Raw genomic sequence first — 16,977 nt, forward strand, 5'->3', positions numbered from 1 at the left:
TGACTATGGTGTCGGGGTGCAGTGGAGTTATACATCACTTCCTGCCTCACCCGGCTGCTCCAACTCTTGCCTGAATAACGTGGAGGATTTAATGCAGTTGTGAGCGCGTCTGCGCAGACAAATTTCAGCTGTGTTGTGCATGTGTGAAAGACAAACTCTGGGTAAACTCCGTAGCCAATTCTCCTGATTTTACCCGGAGGTCTTGTGTGAAAACGGCTATATTTTTGGTCAAACATCAAAGCAAACCAATGACCACCTGTAAGAAACAGAAGTCTGTGTATCAGGTCTGTCAACATACAGTTTAGCAGGATTGCATTAATCATAGTGACAACAGAACATGAAACCAACCAGGACAGGTCTGCAGAGACAGTACAATACAGTGTTGTACAGTATACTGAGAGAGGACTGCAGTGTTGAAATAGATCAGACGCAAGCAGCAAACCCACAATTGGAGGGTGGGGGAGTCGGGACACAGTTCAAACAGGAGGGGGAGGATGGGGACAGTGGGGGTGGGGGAGGTTGAGAAGGAGGGAAAGGTGGGGTAGGGTCTGGAGGTGGGGGCAGGACACCGGATACCGAGCTACCAAGAGATCAGTCACCTCAACTGAGTCCCGGTCAAAAAGACACAATGCATGAGAAGAAACAAGGCAACACCAGGCGCAAGAGAGGAGTACCACTTCCTGTTTGAGGAGAGTGTTCAGGAAGGAGAGACAGCAGAAGAGGAGGGATGGGGGCATTGATTGGTGGAGACTGTCAAGGGGGTGGGGCCTATCAGAACCAGTCAGGAATGCACCATGCTCCTGTCTTCTCCAAAGAGAGACAGAGGTTGGAGAAAAGAGGATATAAGAGAAGGAGGAAGAGGACGAATAGAAGGAGGAAGAAGAGGAAGAGCAAGAAAAAGAGGAGGAGAAATAAGAAGAAGAAGAAGAAGAAGACACGGATGTGACAGGTCAGAGAGGTGAGGCCCTGAGAAGGGACAGGGTGTGATGTGGGGCAAAAAACAGGGGAAGATCGCAGCCACATATAGCAGAGGACCAACCACCGTGGACGGACAGACAGACACACACGCAGGAGTGCTGTACTTACAATCATCTGTGGAGGGAGAGCGTGGGAGCAGGATGTAATAGTAATCACACGACAACAACCAGAGAGAAGGGTCAGTCAAGCTGCAAAGAGCCCCACATCAATCAATAACACATGTTTGGGCCTCGGGGCTGGACGCTCCAGGAACCAATCGACACCTGTCTAAAGCCTGGACTAAGGACAGCTACACAACTGAGAGCGTCCTGCAAGTAACTAACCTTTTTACTGAGAATATAGAAAATACGTTTAGCTTTTAAATGTAGCTTTTAACAGCAAATTCTCAAGATAATAATGTGGCTTTTATCTACACTCACTATCTTTATGTGTTTTTACTTTTCCTGTCTCTGCTGAATTGGATAAAGGCTACCTGCAGACGTATGGCTACTGAGGGGGAGCCAGTCATTAAAATACATTACTGGCTTGTACTGCTCGTGTTATTCAGGGATTGATAATCACGTGATATGAGGCTCTTTTGTTAATAACCAAACACAAATAAGAACACATATATCTAAAACAAAGAAAACGAGTGGCTGCTTTCCAAAATGCATGATTCTCTTTTTGGGAAGAAGGCCAGATCATTCGGGCAAACATTTTCTGCCAGTCTGATGGGAGTTACTTGAGAATCGGGAATCTCTCCAAACAATCGTTGGCTGACATACTGGAGAGCAGCCATGAGCTGGTGTTATAATGATATGGTGCACTCCTTTTTTCTTTTTTTTTTTCTGCAAAGGCTTTCTTCTTGATTGCTGGGATGAAGGAAGGTACCCGGGGCGATGCTGAAGATAATGTGTGCGAGGCGGTTGAGGAGTGGGTAGGATGCCATGTAGATGTGAGGAAGAAGCAATTTGATCTTCCTCTGGCTTTTTGTTTTTAGAGGAGGGCCGCGTTGAGTCGCGACACACACAAAATGTCTGCCTCTGTATGATTCCCTTTGTTCATTCTCCACCTCCTCCTCTGTTTTTTTGTTTGTTTTTTTGATGCTGCCTTGGGGGCATGTTTTCTGCTGCTGTCATCATTAGAACATAAAAAAAAATTTAAATCTTGCTATCCCAGTTTTTCCACAAGTACACGAATAAACATCGTCTTTGTGGTGTAGGCACTATGTGTTTGTATATATTTGTGTGCATGTATACTATACATGTTGGCAGTGGCAGTATAAAGCATGTAGCTTGGCATTTATATTGTATGTACTTGTATGGTTGTATGTGTGCGCTTGTAGGCCTGTGTGCTCTCACCGTTTGGTCTGTGAGCGGCGGCAGGACGATGGTCTTCTCCATGGTGTTCATCACCAGCTTCCACAGCTCCTTCAATACACGCTTCAGCACAGTCTTCTCACAGATCTTAGCAAACAAAGTCAGGCTGGTGCAGGGGGGGGACAGAGAGAACCAAAATGAGTGTTTGCTAGAAATCACCTCATGACCAAAAAAGGCTTTAGGGAATTTAACTACTTTTACTTCTCATCCAGAGGCAAATAATTCATAGATTTTTAAGTCCTATGTCTCTGTGAACAGTTTGAGTGTTGAATGATAATATTAACTTGACATGATCCATAGATGACTTTGGAGGTAAGTAAGAATTCTTCTCAAAAGAGAGGAAACTACATGCAAATATTAAACCTTTCTTCATGGATTGCTGGTTTAACTCTTTTTGAGCTATGATAATAATAAAAACAAGGCATCCTCAATTTGTCTGACCTTGGCTAAATGAGTTCAATCATAAAATGCCTCCAAAATGGAACAATCCTTATAAACTGGCACTAAAATGGCAGATTGCCTCACTTGCTGTCAAGGAACTCCATGATGGGCTGCAGGACGTTGTCAGCATCCTGCGCCACGCTGCTGGCATTCCCTACGTTTGAAGTTCCCTTCACCTGGGCCAAGATGTCTCCCATCTGCTTCACGTTCTCCTCAATATGAGGCTGGAAACTGCAGAGAGGAAGTAGAAGAATATTGTAAGTTGATCTGGAGATAAATCACATTAATCTCAGAGGTAAGTCTTTACAGTCCATGGATGTGAGTGTGTGTGAGTGAGTTTCTTTACCTGACAGAAAAGACCCTGCTGAGATCATCCATAACATTGTTGAGCTTAACCTGCAGGTCCTTCAGGATATCGCTGGCCTCCACACACAGCTGACACACGCACAGAGAAATACACACACACACACACACACACACACACACACACACACACACACACACACACACACACACACACACACACACACACACACACACACACACACACACACACACACACACACACACACACACACGGTTGAAGTGAGGTAATATGTCACAAACGGAAGGATTTGGATTAAAGATAGGGTTGGTAATCCTTGAAGCAAGAGCAGGCTACACTTTGAAAGAAAGCAACTGATTCACCCCACCCCTTCCAATCTGCTCTCTCGTCAAAGCTCCCAAAACACATGAACGCTGCCTGGCAACTGCTAGAATAAGACTTTTCAGGGAGTTGTTCGCTAACATTAGCAGTGTATGTCTCCCCACCTGAAGACACCAGTACACCTGGCCTTGGGGAAACCTGAGGATATCATGTGCAGTGAGAGCATAGGCAGGGAGTGCGCAAGCAGGCAGGTCGGTGAGTGCCAGTCAATGATTGTTCATGTTTGATTACAGTCCTGTAAGGGCCACAGACCCCGACTTTTCATTTCAGACGACTTAATTTATATTGAGACATGAAGAAGACTTTGAAATAAGATAAAACGTGTTTCATAAACAAATGACCAACCCTATACCTTTAAGATGTCTGAACTAAGAAACTAGGACCAACACACACTAACACACTAACCCCCATGGCTATCCTTATTAGGACATTGCATTGATTTCCACTCATTGCCTAATGGAAAACTTTAACCCTGAACGTAACCATGACCAATTCATACCTAACTCTAACCTTAACCTAACCACAGTTCACATCTTACCACTAACATTCACCAGAACCTCAGAAATGGTGATTTACCTCATGGGGACCAGGCTTTGGTCCCCATGAGGTTTACTGGTCCTGACAAGGTGGCTGTTTATGCCGTAAAAGGTCCTAAAGAGGTCACAATTTAAAAACAAATGTAAATGGGGATTCTCACGTCTTTTCCACCCATCGCTTCAAACATTTTCTCCAGTTGAACTCTCAGCTGTTGGATGTTGTTGATCAGGATGCAGGGCTGAGGACAAAATGACACATGTTTGTCTTTAACACTTCTGTTGATAAAGGATTCCGATGATGTATACATAATAAAACATAAATATAATAATAATAACATCATTTTTCACGTTCTACATGTTATTACTTGATTTTCAAGCAAGTAAAAAAAAGAGCTAAACTGAAATCTGAAATCTAATGTTTGTTTAGAAGTGGCTGAGATGACTCCAGATGGGCTCATCAGGTCTTTGGCCACTCACCACTTTCTCCATGGTGACATAGTTGGCAAAACACTTGGAGATTATATCAGCATAGGACAGTAGAACATTGCTGATTGTCTGGAGAGGGAAAATAAGAAAGAGCAATTAGTTATCAAGGGATAGTTGTTAAAAATAATGCTGTTACCTTTATAAAAAAAAAAATTGTGTATTGATTAAATAAGGGATGTTCTGAATCACCTTGGCAAATCTCTTCATGTAGTGTCCTACAATCTGTGGATCTGGACACTCCAGCTTCCTGATGATCTCAAAGCTCTGGTTGAGCTGAGAAAACACATCCACCACGGAGCAGGAGAACAGGGCGTGTTCTGATGTGACCTGGAACTGTAGGGCAGAGAAGATGTGTAAGAAGATTAAAAACCGGGAAAAAGATAGAGGCGAGGCACATTAGATCCTGGCCACCTACGATCATAGAAATGGACCATTAAACTGAATATCTTTCACAGCGTGCACAGATCCTCAGCCCCCCTGCAGTCATTCAGCCATACTGCCTGTTAGACAGCCATCCGGTGACAGGTGGGAGCTCCTGACTGTCTCCTTGTAATTGGCTGCTGGTTTGTGCCTGGTCCCTAATTGCCTGGAGGTGTGTGAAGGTGCTCCTCCAGGGAGTCTGGGTAATGAGGTGAGGCCAGTTTTCCTGCAGTCAAAACTCTGGAATGAGGCCATTAATTCACAATACCCTGCTGTCACAAGCATGTCTCCACCGCACGTCTTTAAACTTCCAAAGAATCTCTTTACACGATGAAGTGCTTCTGCTGAAACATCCACTCATCCCAAACACGCAAATGCTTTCTATTTCGAGACCACACCTGCGCTGTGCGTGCCTTTCTTGCTGCTGGCAGCCTTTGAAGCATGCAGAGCGAGCGGGAGGAGGCACCTTTAGCTGATAAGTTTGAGCGTGACAGAGGAAGTACAAAGGATGGATTACAGTAATTCTGCCTGAGCAACAACAGCGACTCTGCATTTCAAGAGGGTTGAAGCGCCGATAAGGAGAGGAAGAGCAGCAAAACTTTTACCCCGTCTTTTTTGTCTCGTTCCAGAGCACCGTGCAGAAAGTCTCGAGACACTTCCTCATTTTCATCCAGCCACTGGATGACAAATGGTTCAAACCACCTATGGAGTGCATAAAACAAAGCAGGAAGCAAAATGACACAGGGAAAAAACACTTGATGGTAACAAGCTGAGCACATGGTCTAAAGCAGAGCGAGCAAGTCTTATCCATCCATCCATTCATCCACCTATACATTTATCTATCCATCCATCCATCCACCCATCCACCCATCCCTCCATCCATCCATCTATCCATCCATGCATCTAGTCATCCATCCATCCATCCATCTATCCACCCATCTAGTCATCCATCCATCCATCCATCTCTCCGCCCATCCACCCATTCACCCATCCATCCCCTACTACCTGGCAAACTGACCATTACAACTGCAATCTGCCAATGTGGAAAAAGCATACCTGGTTTTTATAGGGAATGGGAAACAGGACTCTGATTCGTTCATTGCATGTTACACCCAAAACACCCATGATTAATGAAGAGGAAAGACACTTGCACTTCGCACTGCTTTACATCAGGGGTGAAAGATCGGGGCCTTAATCCTCTGTTCTTATATTCAGCTTTCAGAATATGTTCAGATGCGTATGTGTGTGCATGAGGCTGTGAGACACTGATGGTGGAGCTGCTACTCACGCAGGATACTCGGGCACTCGGCTCTTGAAGAAGGGAAGGTCTTTGCAGTACTCGTTGTACAGCCACTTGACCTTGAAGTGCAGGTTCATGTAATCTGCGCTCTTGCACAGGCGATTTTTTTCATGCTCTGAGAGAAAGGGCAAAGCAGACAAATCCACGTTGAGTCAAAAGATTGTTTGGTCCGGGTGTTCAAGCTGACTACACCCACCTGCATTTACCACACAATGCTTAAAGAGGCATCAGCCAAGAATCAAACACACATCCTCACAGAGTAGGTGAATATAATGAATTGTGATCATACTTTGTAAAGCTGTCACATAGGATCATTATGGAAAGAGAACCAATGAATAAATCAATTAAATGTACAATTGAATACAACCCTTCAGGCCTTGCGTTATTTGAAATCAAGTTTTTATTCAAAATGAAATCAATGAAAGCAGGAAATGTTGCTTCAAATAAATGCTTTATCATTACTTTACACTTTAGTGAATCTCTTAACTGATGAAAAATAGATTTTCAATATCAATTCAATATCCTGCTCATCATAAGAAAGCACAATGCATTCATGTTTTTGTCTGCATGTAGTTATAATTGAGAATTTGCAGACAATAAAATTGGGAGAACCATTGTGGCCAATAAACTGTATCCTACTGACAAACTATCATAAAATATGTTCGATACCTTTATAGAACACGTTAAAAAAAAGCACGGTTTGTGCTTATCGCATGTAGGATATAATTACCTGGGATTGTTTGATTACGATTAAATCTTCCGGACTGATTGTGAACACAGAACAAATCATTCATGATCTGTCGGATTTACAACCAAACCACTGGAAACAGTCAAGTAACAGTATCCATTCAACCCCATAAGTATCATTATGAAGTGCAGGTCAAATGCATTATATTGTCCTCCCTGTCTGTTTGGTCGTGAGTGCAAATAGTGCTTGAACCACACACTGTTAGCGGTAACAATTCATCAGTGCTTTGTGTCATTTGAGAAGCTCAGAATAACAATGATGTGCACTCACCCTCCATTGCATATTTCATATCCTGAGCAAACAGGTTCCACATCACTTCTGCACTGATTTTACCCACGTTGAGCTCCTGGGGAAATCTTAATGGAGGAGGAACAGGAGATGGACTTAATGTATATGCACTTTGAAAGAGAAGGTGTATTAAACTCAGCAGAAGGATACAAGCCTGAAAGTGGGGTTGTGAGGGTAATAGGAGAAGAGACGGAGTAAAGAGGGTAAAATTAAAAATGCCACTAAGAAGGAAATGTGATTAAGTAGAGTCATACTGGTTCAGGCAGGGGGTGTAGGAGTTCTTGTCCTCCTCGATAATGGAAACAATAAGTGTGATGAGTTTGGACCAGAAATCCAGGTTCTTGATACTCGGTCCCTGCTCCTCTGGAGGCACGGCGCCCTGCTTCGCCTGGAAAGGTAACAAAATGAACACAAAACATTTCAATAGGACTTTTGCCTGCTGCTCACTTTACCTAAAATGACAAGAAAATAGCAACAACTATAAACTTTCATTTTATTTTATTGTCATGATTACACAAAATCCTGCATTGTCATGTGAAATGTCCTGAAGTCCCATACGTCCACTTTTGGGGGACCCAGCATATATTGCTCAAACAGAATAAAACAGACTGAATGTCAACCATCTGAGCGATTTCTTTGAAAGAGCTGAAGATGCGCAGGAAGTTTAAAAAAAGAAAAAAACTAAGCTGAGCACTGCAGGAAATGAAGAGTGAAGAATGATCTCGCAGAGATTTCGACAAAATATAGCAACGTCCCGCAGGATGAAATGTTTTATTCAAAGGGGAAAATGCTTATTTGAAATTCACGAGGGAGTATGAATGGGGCTGGCGCTTTAATGAGGACTCGGAGCAACCTCTAGAAATCCCAGCTGAAATCTGGTTCAGGGTGATGGATGGAGGAGCCTGGCCTACTCAGACAGAGAGGACGGTCGGACTTCTCCACAAAACAAAGTACATGCACACACACACACCACAGTGAGATTGCATTTCACACACCAGCGAGGATATTGCAGAAATCAAGCACTGAGGATGGAATTAAAACATTAAAAAAAATGTATTTTGTGCAAGAAATATTTTATCAAGCAATTTGATTAATAATAATAATAATAATAATAATAACTTTATTTGTATAGAACTTATCTAAACGAGGTTACAAAGTGCTTCACACAAAAGTCTATGGCATTCTGATTAGTCAAGGGACAGAGAGAGAGAGAGAGAGAGAGAGAGAGAGAGAGAGAGAGAGAGAGAGAGAGAGAGAGAGTTCTTACCGGGTCTGTCTGATACTCGCGGCTGTAGAGCTCATGACAGTTGTTAAAGATGTACTCGTAGGTGGAGTTGAGACAAGCTTTGACACAGTCCTTGACTACCTGACTGGCCCTGGGCGGAGACTGAAGTTCTTGGACCTGAACACACACAGACAGAGAGAGAGAGAGAAAGTTAAAGTAAAGTAAAGTGGTCTGAACCAAGGTTTTCAATTCAGCTTTGTATTAACAAACTTTTTTAAATGAGGTTCAGAGAAAAAAAAATTGTCTTTGAATGAAGAAAATGGATGAACTGGTTAACATCATCATTACAATTTAGTTGGCACTGTAGGATCACCATGGTATAATAACCAGCAAAATGAACGTCCTTGTCGATCAAATATTATAACGACAGAGGTGAAGACTAAGCAGCCCTGCAATCTGCTTGTGCTGATTTTCGAGATACATTTCAGAGAAATACTGCAAACATCAAATAAATACATCTCTGCTTAGTTACGGGTTAAAATTCCTGAAACAATTTGGTAGAAGAAGTTCACACATTGAGCAATATTCCATTTTAATGGGTAGGCTGTGTTTATGAAACACAGTGGAAAAGAAAAAGTCTCTGAAGGAAGGTGGAAGCTGTACCTTCATTCTGAAGAAGGTGATACTGGTGAGGAGGTCCACTGTGGACTTGAGATCCTGCAGCCTCTCAGGACTGCTGGCTGGGAAGTTATTCTGCAGAGTCAGACAAAAAAAAAAAAACAGTGAGCCACAACAGTAAAAATATCACATCCATCTTTGTTCAGTGTTTTTTTGTGTGTTCATGGACAAGATCCAGCACTGCCACCGAATCCTTTCACTTGTTACTGTGTGGTGTGCAGTGTTTCCTGAATGTGCCCACACATGTTTGAGAGGAGCTGTCACTCAAATGAACACATCCCTCTGCTCTGTGCGACTGTTTTCTCACATAGAGGCAGATATTAGGAGAAAGGGAAGCATCACAGACAATATAGAAGATAAGACATGAGGGAAAACAGTGAGATGGAGTTTCTTACTCTGTACATGGACAGGTCGATCCTCAGAGAGTTGTGCAGCTGGTCTAGAAGCTTGACAAATCGCTCTTTCTGTGGGTATTACAACACATATTAAAACACAATTTAACATTGACATCCACTCCACTGCTTCATATAGAAAGATACAGCAATTCAACTCTATGACAAATGAGAATGGCACTCAGTAAAATGCATACCTCCGCCAAGGCCCAACAGTCATTCACTAGATCATGATTTTTGAAAGGATCTACACCAAATTGCACTCATAAAATATTAGTCCCCTAAAAATGCGGAGAAATGCTCTATCTCGCAATGTTAAAGAAAGGGGGAAAAACTCCTGGATCTGCCCCCTGCTCTGGAATATGCACCAGAATTCAATGGTTTCAACCCTGACACATCCTCCCCCCAAGTTTCATTGTAATCTGTTCAGTAGATCTCGAGCAATTTAGCTAAATAACAAACAAACTCAGACGAAAACATGACCTTCGTCTGGCGGAGGTAAGTATTCAGTGCACACAGAATTTATTGTGATGTGGCTTTTAGATAAATTCAACAGTAAGTTTTTTGATGTAGCACATTCTGACGACAGGTGAATTTATAGATTCTGTTTGCAATGACTCACCCCGAAGTTAGAAGCAGCAAAGCGGTCAGAGGCAGAGACGTTGTTAGTTGCCTGGGTGGTGTGGGCATAGTAGGCATTGATGTTAGCCAGCAGTGTGCTCATTACTGCAGGCACACCTGGGCACATGTACTTGGATGACAGACAGGCAAAGTGGCTGCAAATGAGGGACAGACACACGTAAACAAACAGTGGGTGCTAATAGCTTACTGAGAGCCTGATGCACGAGAACAACCAATGCTGCATGAAATCCACCCCAAAAAAATAACATACGTCATCGCCTGGTAGATGGACTCCACTCCGTAGCGCATGGCGAACTCATCTACAATCTCCTGGGGCGTCTCCTCGAAGTAAACTTTCCATGCATCATCCCCTTTGGCATCAGGGATCTTCACCACACCGTTGTTCTGCAGGTCTGTCATATAGTGGAAGAGGTTCTGCGGGGGGGAGGTAGCAGAGTTAGGGGAAGAATTGAAGGAGGTGTGTGGAAGATTATAGGGAGAGGAGCTGAGCCTCTGCTTAAATCGTAGCTTGCATATGTCATTGTAAAAAAGGAAGCAAGTTTCAACCTCTCGACCTATTAATCTTCAAACGACTGTGCAACGTTAAACTGCATTATGAGGCCAACACGAGGTTGCTGCCGAGGGTACTCAGCCGTAAAGCATTGTGCAGCAGTAAAACATTAAGGGTTGGCTTTGTGGTTTATGACCACTTATGTGCAGCAATAACAGTGGTCATTTGTCGGTTAAGGTTCAGCTAATGTGCTCTGTTGAGTAATGGGCCCAGTAATGATTCCATACAAGACTGTGATTGGTTCACAGCCAATCAGGGAAGTTCTCTGTACAGTGCGGAGCAGTTTAGTAATATCATGTCTATTGCGTCAACCTATTATAGGGTTCTAAAGTTTGGGGTAAATACTACTTGTTTGATAATTAAACTTTTATGAGTTCTTTCTCTTTTATTCTGCAAAAAATAGGCTTGAAATAAAATGTATAAATGTAGCGGTGGAAGGATAACAAAGACTTGACAAAATGCATATCAGTGCCACAAAACAGTATTTAAGTACAACTCTTGAATAGATTTCTGCTTGTTTCAACGTACAAACACACACTGAACTTACTTCATGCAAACAGGTGTACTGAACGTGATACGGGGCGACCGTCTCCTCTCCTTTGATCTCTACATTAATGTGCATGCGGATGGCTCCAGATACAGCAGATTTGTCTGTACGCTTGTCTGTGAACACACAACACGGTCACCAAACTCAATCGATCAGAGATGTTGAATTACTTTTTTAAATGTAAAGTCAAGAGATTATTGCAGGAAGTATAAATGATGCTGACTATAAATATAACTGACCGAGATTGTACCAGACATCCATCTCTCCGCTCAGGGTTCGGACCTCGATGATGGTTTGACCGAGGAAGTCATCAGACTCTCGCTTGAACTTCTGCTTCACACGGGACTTGATGTCGTCGTCCTCATCCCACACGCGCACCTTGATCCGATCTGAGGAGTTGTGACACTCGCTGCACAGACAGAACCAGAGAATCAGCAACAGTTTACACTTGTATATGAAAATGTAAACATCAAATCTAGCCTTAAAATGATCTGAATCAATTTTCTTTCATCAACACAAAGGAGATCAAAATGTTTAATTCTGAGACTAACTAGAACTAACTCAATAACTTGAAGAGAAAGGTCAACACAATTATAATCAACAACACTGAAAACTGAATAATGATTAGGGTTATGAGTAAAAAAGCTATATAAGTAACAAAGCCAAACTTTTGCTTTATTCTGCCTCGCTCTTTCATGTAACTGTAAGTGGAATATCTTTTTAAATGTTTTCCTTTCTTGGCAAAGTTAAGAAATTATGAGACATCACCCTGAGCTCTGAGAAATTGTGATGAGCATTTTCCACTAAAATCTGAGAAATTTTGTGGAAAAAACAACGTATCACCTGCATGAAGATATATTACATAAAAGCCTAAAGCTACTACAAAATTTGTACATTATTTTCCAGGAAGTCTCAACTCACAAATTAAATGTCTCCTCCCAGACGGGGTTGAGGTTTCCGTAGATGGTCTTGGTCCTCTTTTTGGTCTTTCCCACCTGGACAGTGACATAAGGATCACTGGAACCAGTTTTATCCTTGGCTTGTAGACCCTGAGCACACAACACTAGGAAGAAGGAAAAAAATAAATAATGGTCAGCCACACTGTTACACAGTCAACCAGCAAACCACACTGTGTGTCCTGCTCTTTCTATCTGTGTGAGGACCAGTGTCACTGTAGATTAGATCAACAGAGTGAGGACATTTTAGATGGTCTGCACTTTCAGACAGCTTCAAAGTGCTGAGTGTTCAGACTTTGGTCGATGGTTTTGGTTAATGGTTAGAATTAGGCTTAGGTAAGGATAGAGGAACGGAGCCTGTTTCCATTGAAAGGATACAGGAGGTGCACCATCCCTCCCTCAGCATGCTTTCACAAGAGGGCTGTTGAGCCTTGGCAGAGTTATGCGCTCTACCTTTGTGTTTTATTAAGAGAAGTAAAAATTAAGTGGATGCTGGGGTGGTGGAGGGGCTGAACCGATCAGCAGCGAAACTGGCGCAGCAGCAGCGAGGGCCAAGCAAAGGGGCTGATGGGAATTCTTTGCTGTTCAAATCGACCGCCGGAGAGTGGGGTATGTCACGTGCTTGCAGCAGCACAGCTCGAGTTGGCTGCCTGAAGTAGCTCCCAAGCATCCCTCCATTTGTGAAGGGTAAGGTTAGGGTTAGGGGCAAAAGAATGCAGTAGTGTGTCCTCACAAGTACAGAAGCACAAGTATGCGTGAGAGTGTGCGTTCTGAGGGAAACAGATGTCTCTTAACTCATCTGACCTTCTGCTCTATCGCCCCATAAACGCCTCCTGTGCTCTCTTCATGCAGATGGCAGCTCGTCTCATTTCACAGACACAAACACGTGACATGTTCCGTCTCCTCTGACTTTAATGCTGACCACGTCTGCCAGCTCCATTCAAACCGACTGTACTGATGTAACCCCCCCTCTCACCTGTGATGCAGATCTTGGCCGACCATTTGGAGGTGCCATCGAGCACGCTCTGTTTGATCTGCTTCATCTGGGTGACGTGGGTGGCCTTGAGGACGGTGAACACTTCCTGAATGAGTTCAAAGATCTCTGGTTTGTTCCTCTCACGGATCTTCATGCGGTCCTTGAGGACCATGATTATGTTCTGGGTTCGATCCTCCGCACCGTGTTTGGAGCTCTTCTCCGCCGCCCCTGATAAGTGGGACAATTAAGAAAAGGATATAAAGTTAAAGGCATATAGAAATTACTTTCTATGAGAGGTCTATGGCTTTTAGTTTCCATACAGTGATTAATTATGACAGCAAGTAGAGAAGATTATTCCCTGGAGGACAACATTTTACAACTTATTAAAAAAACTGCCAAGGAAATTTAATTCAGAGCAGAGAAGAACTGCAGATGATATTATATTTCATGAATGAGGGCCGGACACATTTGCAGTGCTATAAACTGCTGTGTAAAAGAGAAATGGAAATGAGAGGTGGATGTCAACAAAAGATAAATGACTTTTAATATCCTCCCAAGAAAACAAGGTAAATAAAAAAAGTGGGTGTGAGGGGAGAAGGAAGAGGAGGTTGACACTGACAAAGAGAGATAAGGGGAAAAAGACGCTCATGGATACTTTGGTCTTCTTAATAAAAAGCAGCACTGACGCAGAATGAAGTCAGTAAATGGTTGTTCAGCTCCTGTAAAAATCGTACGCACTATTTTAGAATCCGTTGTCAATTAACACGCCATGATTCAAATGACTTTTTAGCTATATATCACAGAACATTACTAGGTATTCTTGAAGCCATTTTAGGCCAATTACAAATTGTGATTGCTCATTCAAAAGAGTTATTTGTCTAGAGTTAGTCGAGATGATTGATACCACTCATAAATCTGTAAGGTGAACATGAAGCTAGCAGCCAGGTAGTTTAGCTTAGCATGAAACCTGAAAACAGTGGTAAAAACCTTCTCCATGTTACTGGATGGAACATGGACCAAACTAAAAAGTTAAAGTACACATAAAATAAATTTTTCTCAAAGATTGTTTCCGTCATTTACGGTAGTTTTTATCACACTGATGTATGTTAGTGTTCATTTGTTCCAGTAAGTTCCGGGGCCTCCATACAGCGGCTCCATAGAATAGTGGGAGGAAGTGTTGATGCATCATCCATCTTTATATACAGTCAATACTGCGGCTGCATATTTATCATATAGACAAGAGAGTGGTATCAATCCTCTCATCTAATTCTAGGCAAGAATGCAGTAGTATATATTTTTAAATAACAAACAGCTCCATTACACATCACACACATTGATGTAAATAAACAAAACAATAAGTTTATTTGAGCAAATAATGTTTTCTTTTTGAAATTCAACGTATAAGACTTCATACATGTAACAGACATGTACACGTCTTCTACTATTACGGACTCATGAATGTTAAATTTATACGACATCATCATATTTCAGTCTCTCTTTCCAATGTTTTAGATGCTCAAATTGTAATAATAATGTTTCCATCATTTCTCTTACTTTGCAGACAGTCAGCGTTGAGTAGATCTTGGCACTTTTCGTGACATTTGACGCCACACTCGGTACAGCGCATGCCCTGGCGAGCGATACCCCACAGCAGCCCCTCGCACTCGTAGCAGTAAGTCGGAGTGGTGGCGGTCCACACCTCAAAGTTATGTGGGGTGGTGCAGGAGATGGGATATATGAGAGCCTGAAGGGTCTTCTTATAGACATGACACTTCTACAAGGTTACAGAGGAAGAGAAGAAGAGGAGTTAAAAGCCTTTCAGCCTGATGAGATATGTTTCGATCTAATAGTGTAAAGTGAGCACTGACCAGTTCTTCATTATGGAGGGTGCTGGACGTCAGGGCCGAGGTGATGCCTGCTTTCCTGGAGTTCTGCACCAAAGACTGAGCGACGGGAGAAAGAAGATGTCACGTCTCTCAGCTCCCAATTATTACAGTGTGTCTAGCAATGTTTTCTTCAACAGTTACAACTAAGTAGATATGACAGCTGAAGACTTTAAAGTGCCTCATTTTTTAATAGCAAACATGGTACATAGAACACTAGTGTACTGTCAAAATCGAAGTGTTTCTAGAACAAATGGTGTTTTGGTTACTCACCATGGCCTGTGGCAGAACGTGACGGTGGAAGGAACAAGGGAGAGATTTGACATTAGAAAAAGGAAAGACTGTGGAAGAAATGTCCACAGGTTGTTATAAATGCAAAAGTGATGATGAGAAACCGACACATTTATTGTGCGTTTGCTGTCCTCACAGGAATCCACAATAAAAGCATGGAGTCCAAACAAGGATGTGGAAACCTGAAGGGCGAGGAGGCCACACCCACAACCAGTCTGATAAATATGTTATGTAAATAAAATGTGATCACTGCTCACACAACCAGTACTCCACCCTGTCATTAAACTTTTTTTAATGCCAGTGCAGCTAACGTGAGCCAGCTGTTTAGAGGAGCCAGGTGACAGGAAATGGGAGAATTTACGTACCAGTGCCTCTAAGTTATGCTTTATGTCTGTTTTTCTGTCTGTTAGCAGGATTACACAAACACTAATGAACTGATTTGGTGGAAAGGTGGGGTATAGGCCAATGAAGAACTTTGGAGCAGGTTTGATTAAATTAGGTCAGGGGTTAGGTTCGGTGAATAGGGGTCTAATCCTGGATTTTAAAAAAAATCTTTATTAACAAGACAATGGCCTTTTTGACATTTTCGTCAATTTATCAAAGCATATTTGTGGCACTGATATCTATGAGTATGTGTCATTTGGTGCAGCTTTAATGAATTAAGGGGACTGTTGAGCCTTGGCAGAGGTGTGCAGACCACTGACTGCCATTCTACTTAGTACACTGTATTCTATTTGTTTAATCTCTACAAAAGCAAATATATAAAACTGAAGCCCTGAAGTTGTGGTTTTATGGTTCTTGTGTGGCTCCGGATAAACATATATAATGGTTCTGATCTTCTCTTCAAACTCAGAATAAAAAAGAAAATAAGAGAAGTTCCCAAAGTGCCAAAGTTTTCTTATAAGGTTTCTTGTACTAGATGAGTTACAGGTTCCTCCAGTGGATTTATGTTTTTCAGAGTCGAACCACGAATGAGTCAGTGTCATGGGGTTATGAGAAGGTCTGTTATATGAGAGTATCGAGCAGACATCAGTGTATGTCAGTGGAAACCTCTGGCCTTTCCACCGGCCCCTCAGCCCTGCAGCTTGCCCTGTCACGCTGTAACAGCAGCATGCATCATCTGTAAGGACAGAGGATGAAGTGACGTAGACTGAAAGGCACAAATGGAGGAGGAAAGTGCAGGAGAATAGAGCAACGGAGAGATAAGATGACGTAAAGAAAGCAGAGAATCAGATGAAAAGCCCAGGAGGAGCTAGAGTAGACGAGAGCCCTGACTGCTGAGCTGAGTGAGAGATGGACTGCGGAGATGTGAGACACTTAGTCAGGGGAATATAAAGAGATTAGCACAGAAACTCACCAGATCTCTGACCAGGGGCATAGCTTTCCTCTTCCTGAGGTCTGGCATGCTGTCGATGCTGTACAGAGCGCCGCCCATCCTGGAGACAAACCACGCAAAGAGCAACGTTCAGCATCCCTTGTTTTGAGTTGCAACAGTTGTCAAACAGAACGTGGACATGACAGTTCAATTAGACAGTAAATGCATTCAGACATTATGGCCCCAGGCTTGGCTTTTGGC

The 16,977-nt window shown here is 42.7% G+C and overlaps 1 protein-coding gene across 1 annotated transcript in view; it reads right to left on the reverse strand.

The window, feature by feature from the left end:
* unc13a (unc-13 homolog A (C. elegans)) overlaps nt 1-16,977 on the reverse strand; it is a 49,025-nt gene that overhangs the window by 13,316 nt on the left and 18,732 nt on the right. Inside the window, exons 13-35 of the mRNA XM_047343048.1 lie at nt 16,759-16,837; nt 15,384-15,389; nt 15,096-15,170; nt 14,782-15,001; nt 13,228-13,455; nt 12,217-12,358; nt 11,535-11,704; nt 11,296-11,411; nt 10,449-10,612; nt 10,179-10,332; nt 9,560-9,628; nt 9,150-9,239; nt 8,529-8,663; nt 7,516-7,649; nt 7,244-7,329; nt 6,214-6,340; nt 5,531-5,627; nt 4,695-4,838; nt 4,497-4,574; nt 4,181-4,258; nt 3,124-3,212; nt 2,862-3,008; nt 2,319-2,442 (exon numbers count right to left, since the gene is read on the reverse strand). Coding sequence (XP_047199004.1) covers nt 2,319-2,442; nt 2,862-3,008; nt 3,124-3,212; nt 4,181-4,258; nt 4,497-4,574; nt 4,695-4,838; nt 5,531-5,627; nt 6,214-6,340; nt 7,244-7,329; nt 7,516-7,649; nt 8,529-8,663; nt 9,150-9,239; nt 9,560-9,628; nt 10,179-10,332; nt 10,449-10,612; nt 11,296-11,411; nt 11,535-11,704; nt 12,217-12,358; nt 13,228-13,455; nt 14,782-15,001; nt 15,096-15,170; nt 15,384-15,389; nt 16,759-16,837 — 2,752 coding nt within the window. The remainder of the gene's footprint in view (nt 1-2,318; nt 2,443-2,861; nt 3,009-3,123; nt 3,213-4,180; nt 4,259-4,496; nt 4,575-4,694; nt 4,839-5,530; nt 5,628-6,213; nt 6,341-7,243; nt 7,330-7,515; nt 7,650-8,528; nt 8,664-9,149; nt 9,240-9,559; nt 9,629-10,178; nt 10,333-10,448; nt 10,613-11,295; nt 11,412-11,534; nt 11,705-12,216; nt 12,359-13,227; nt 13,456-14,781; nt 15,002-15,095; nt 15,171-15,383; nt 15,390-16,758; nt 16,838-16,977) is intronic.

The sequence above is a fragment of the Hippoglossus stenolepis genome, chromosome 14 (assembly GCF_022539355.2).
Source record: "Hippoglossus stenolepis isolate QCI-W04-F060 chromosome 14, HSTE1.2, whole genome shotgun sequence".
Classification (NCBI taxonomy): domain Eukaryota; kingdom Metazoa; phylum Chordata; class Actinopteri; order Pleuronectiformes; family Pleuronectidae; genus Hippoglossus; species Hippoglossus stenolepis.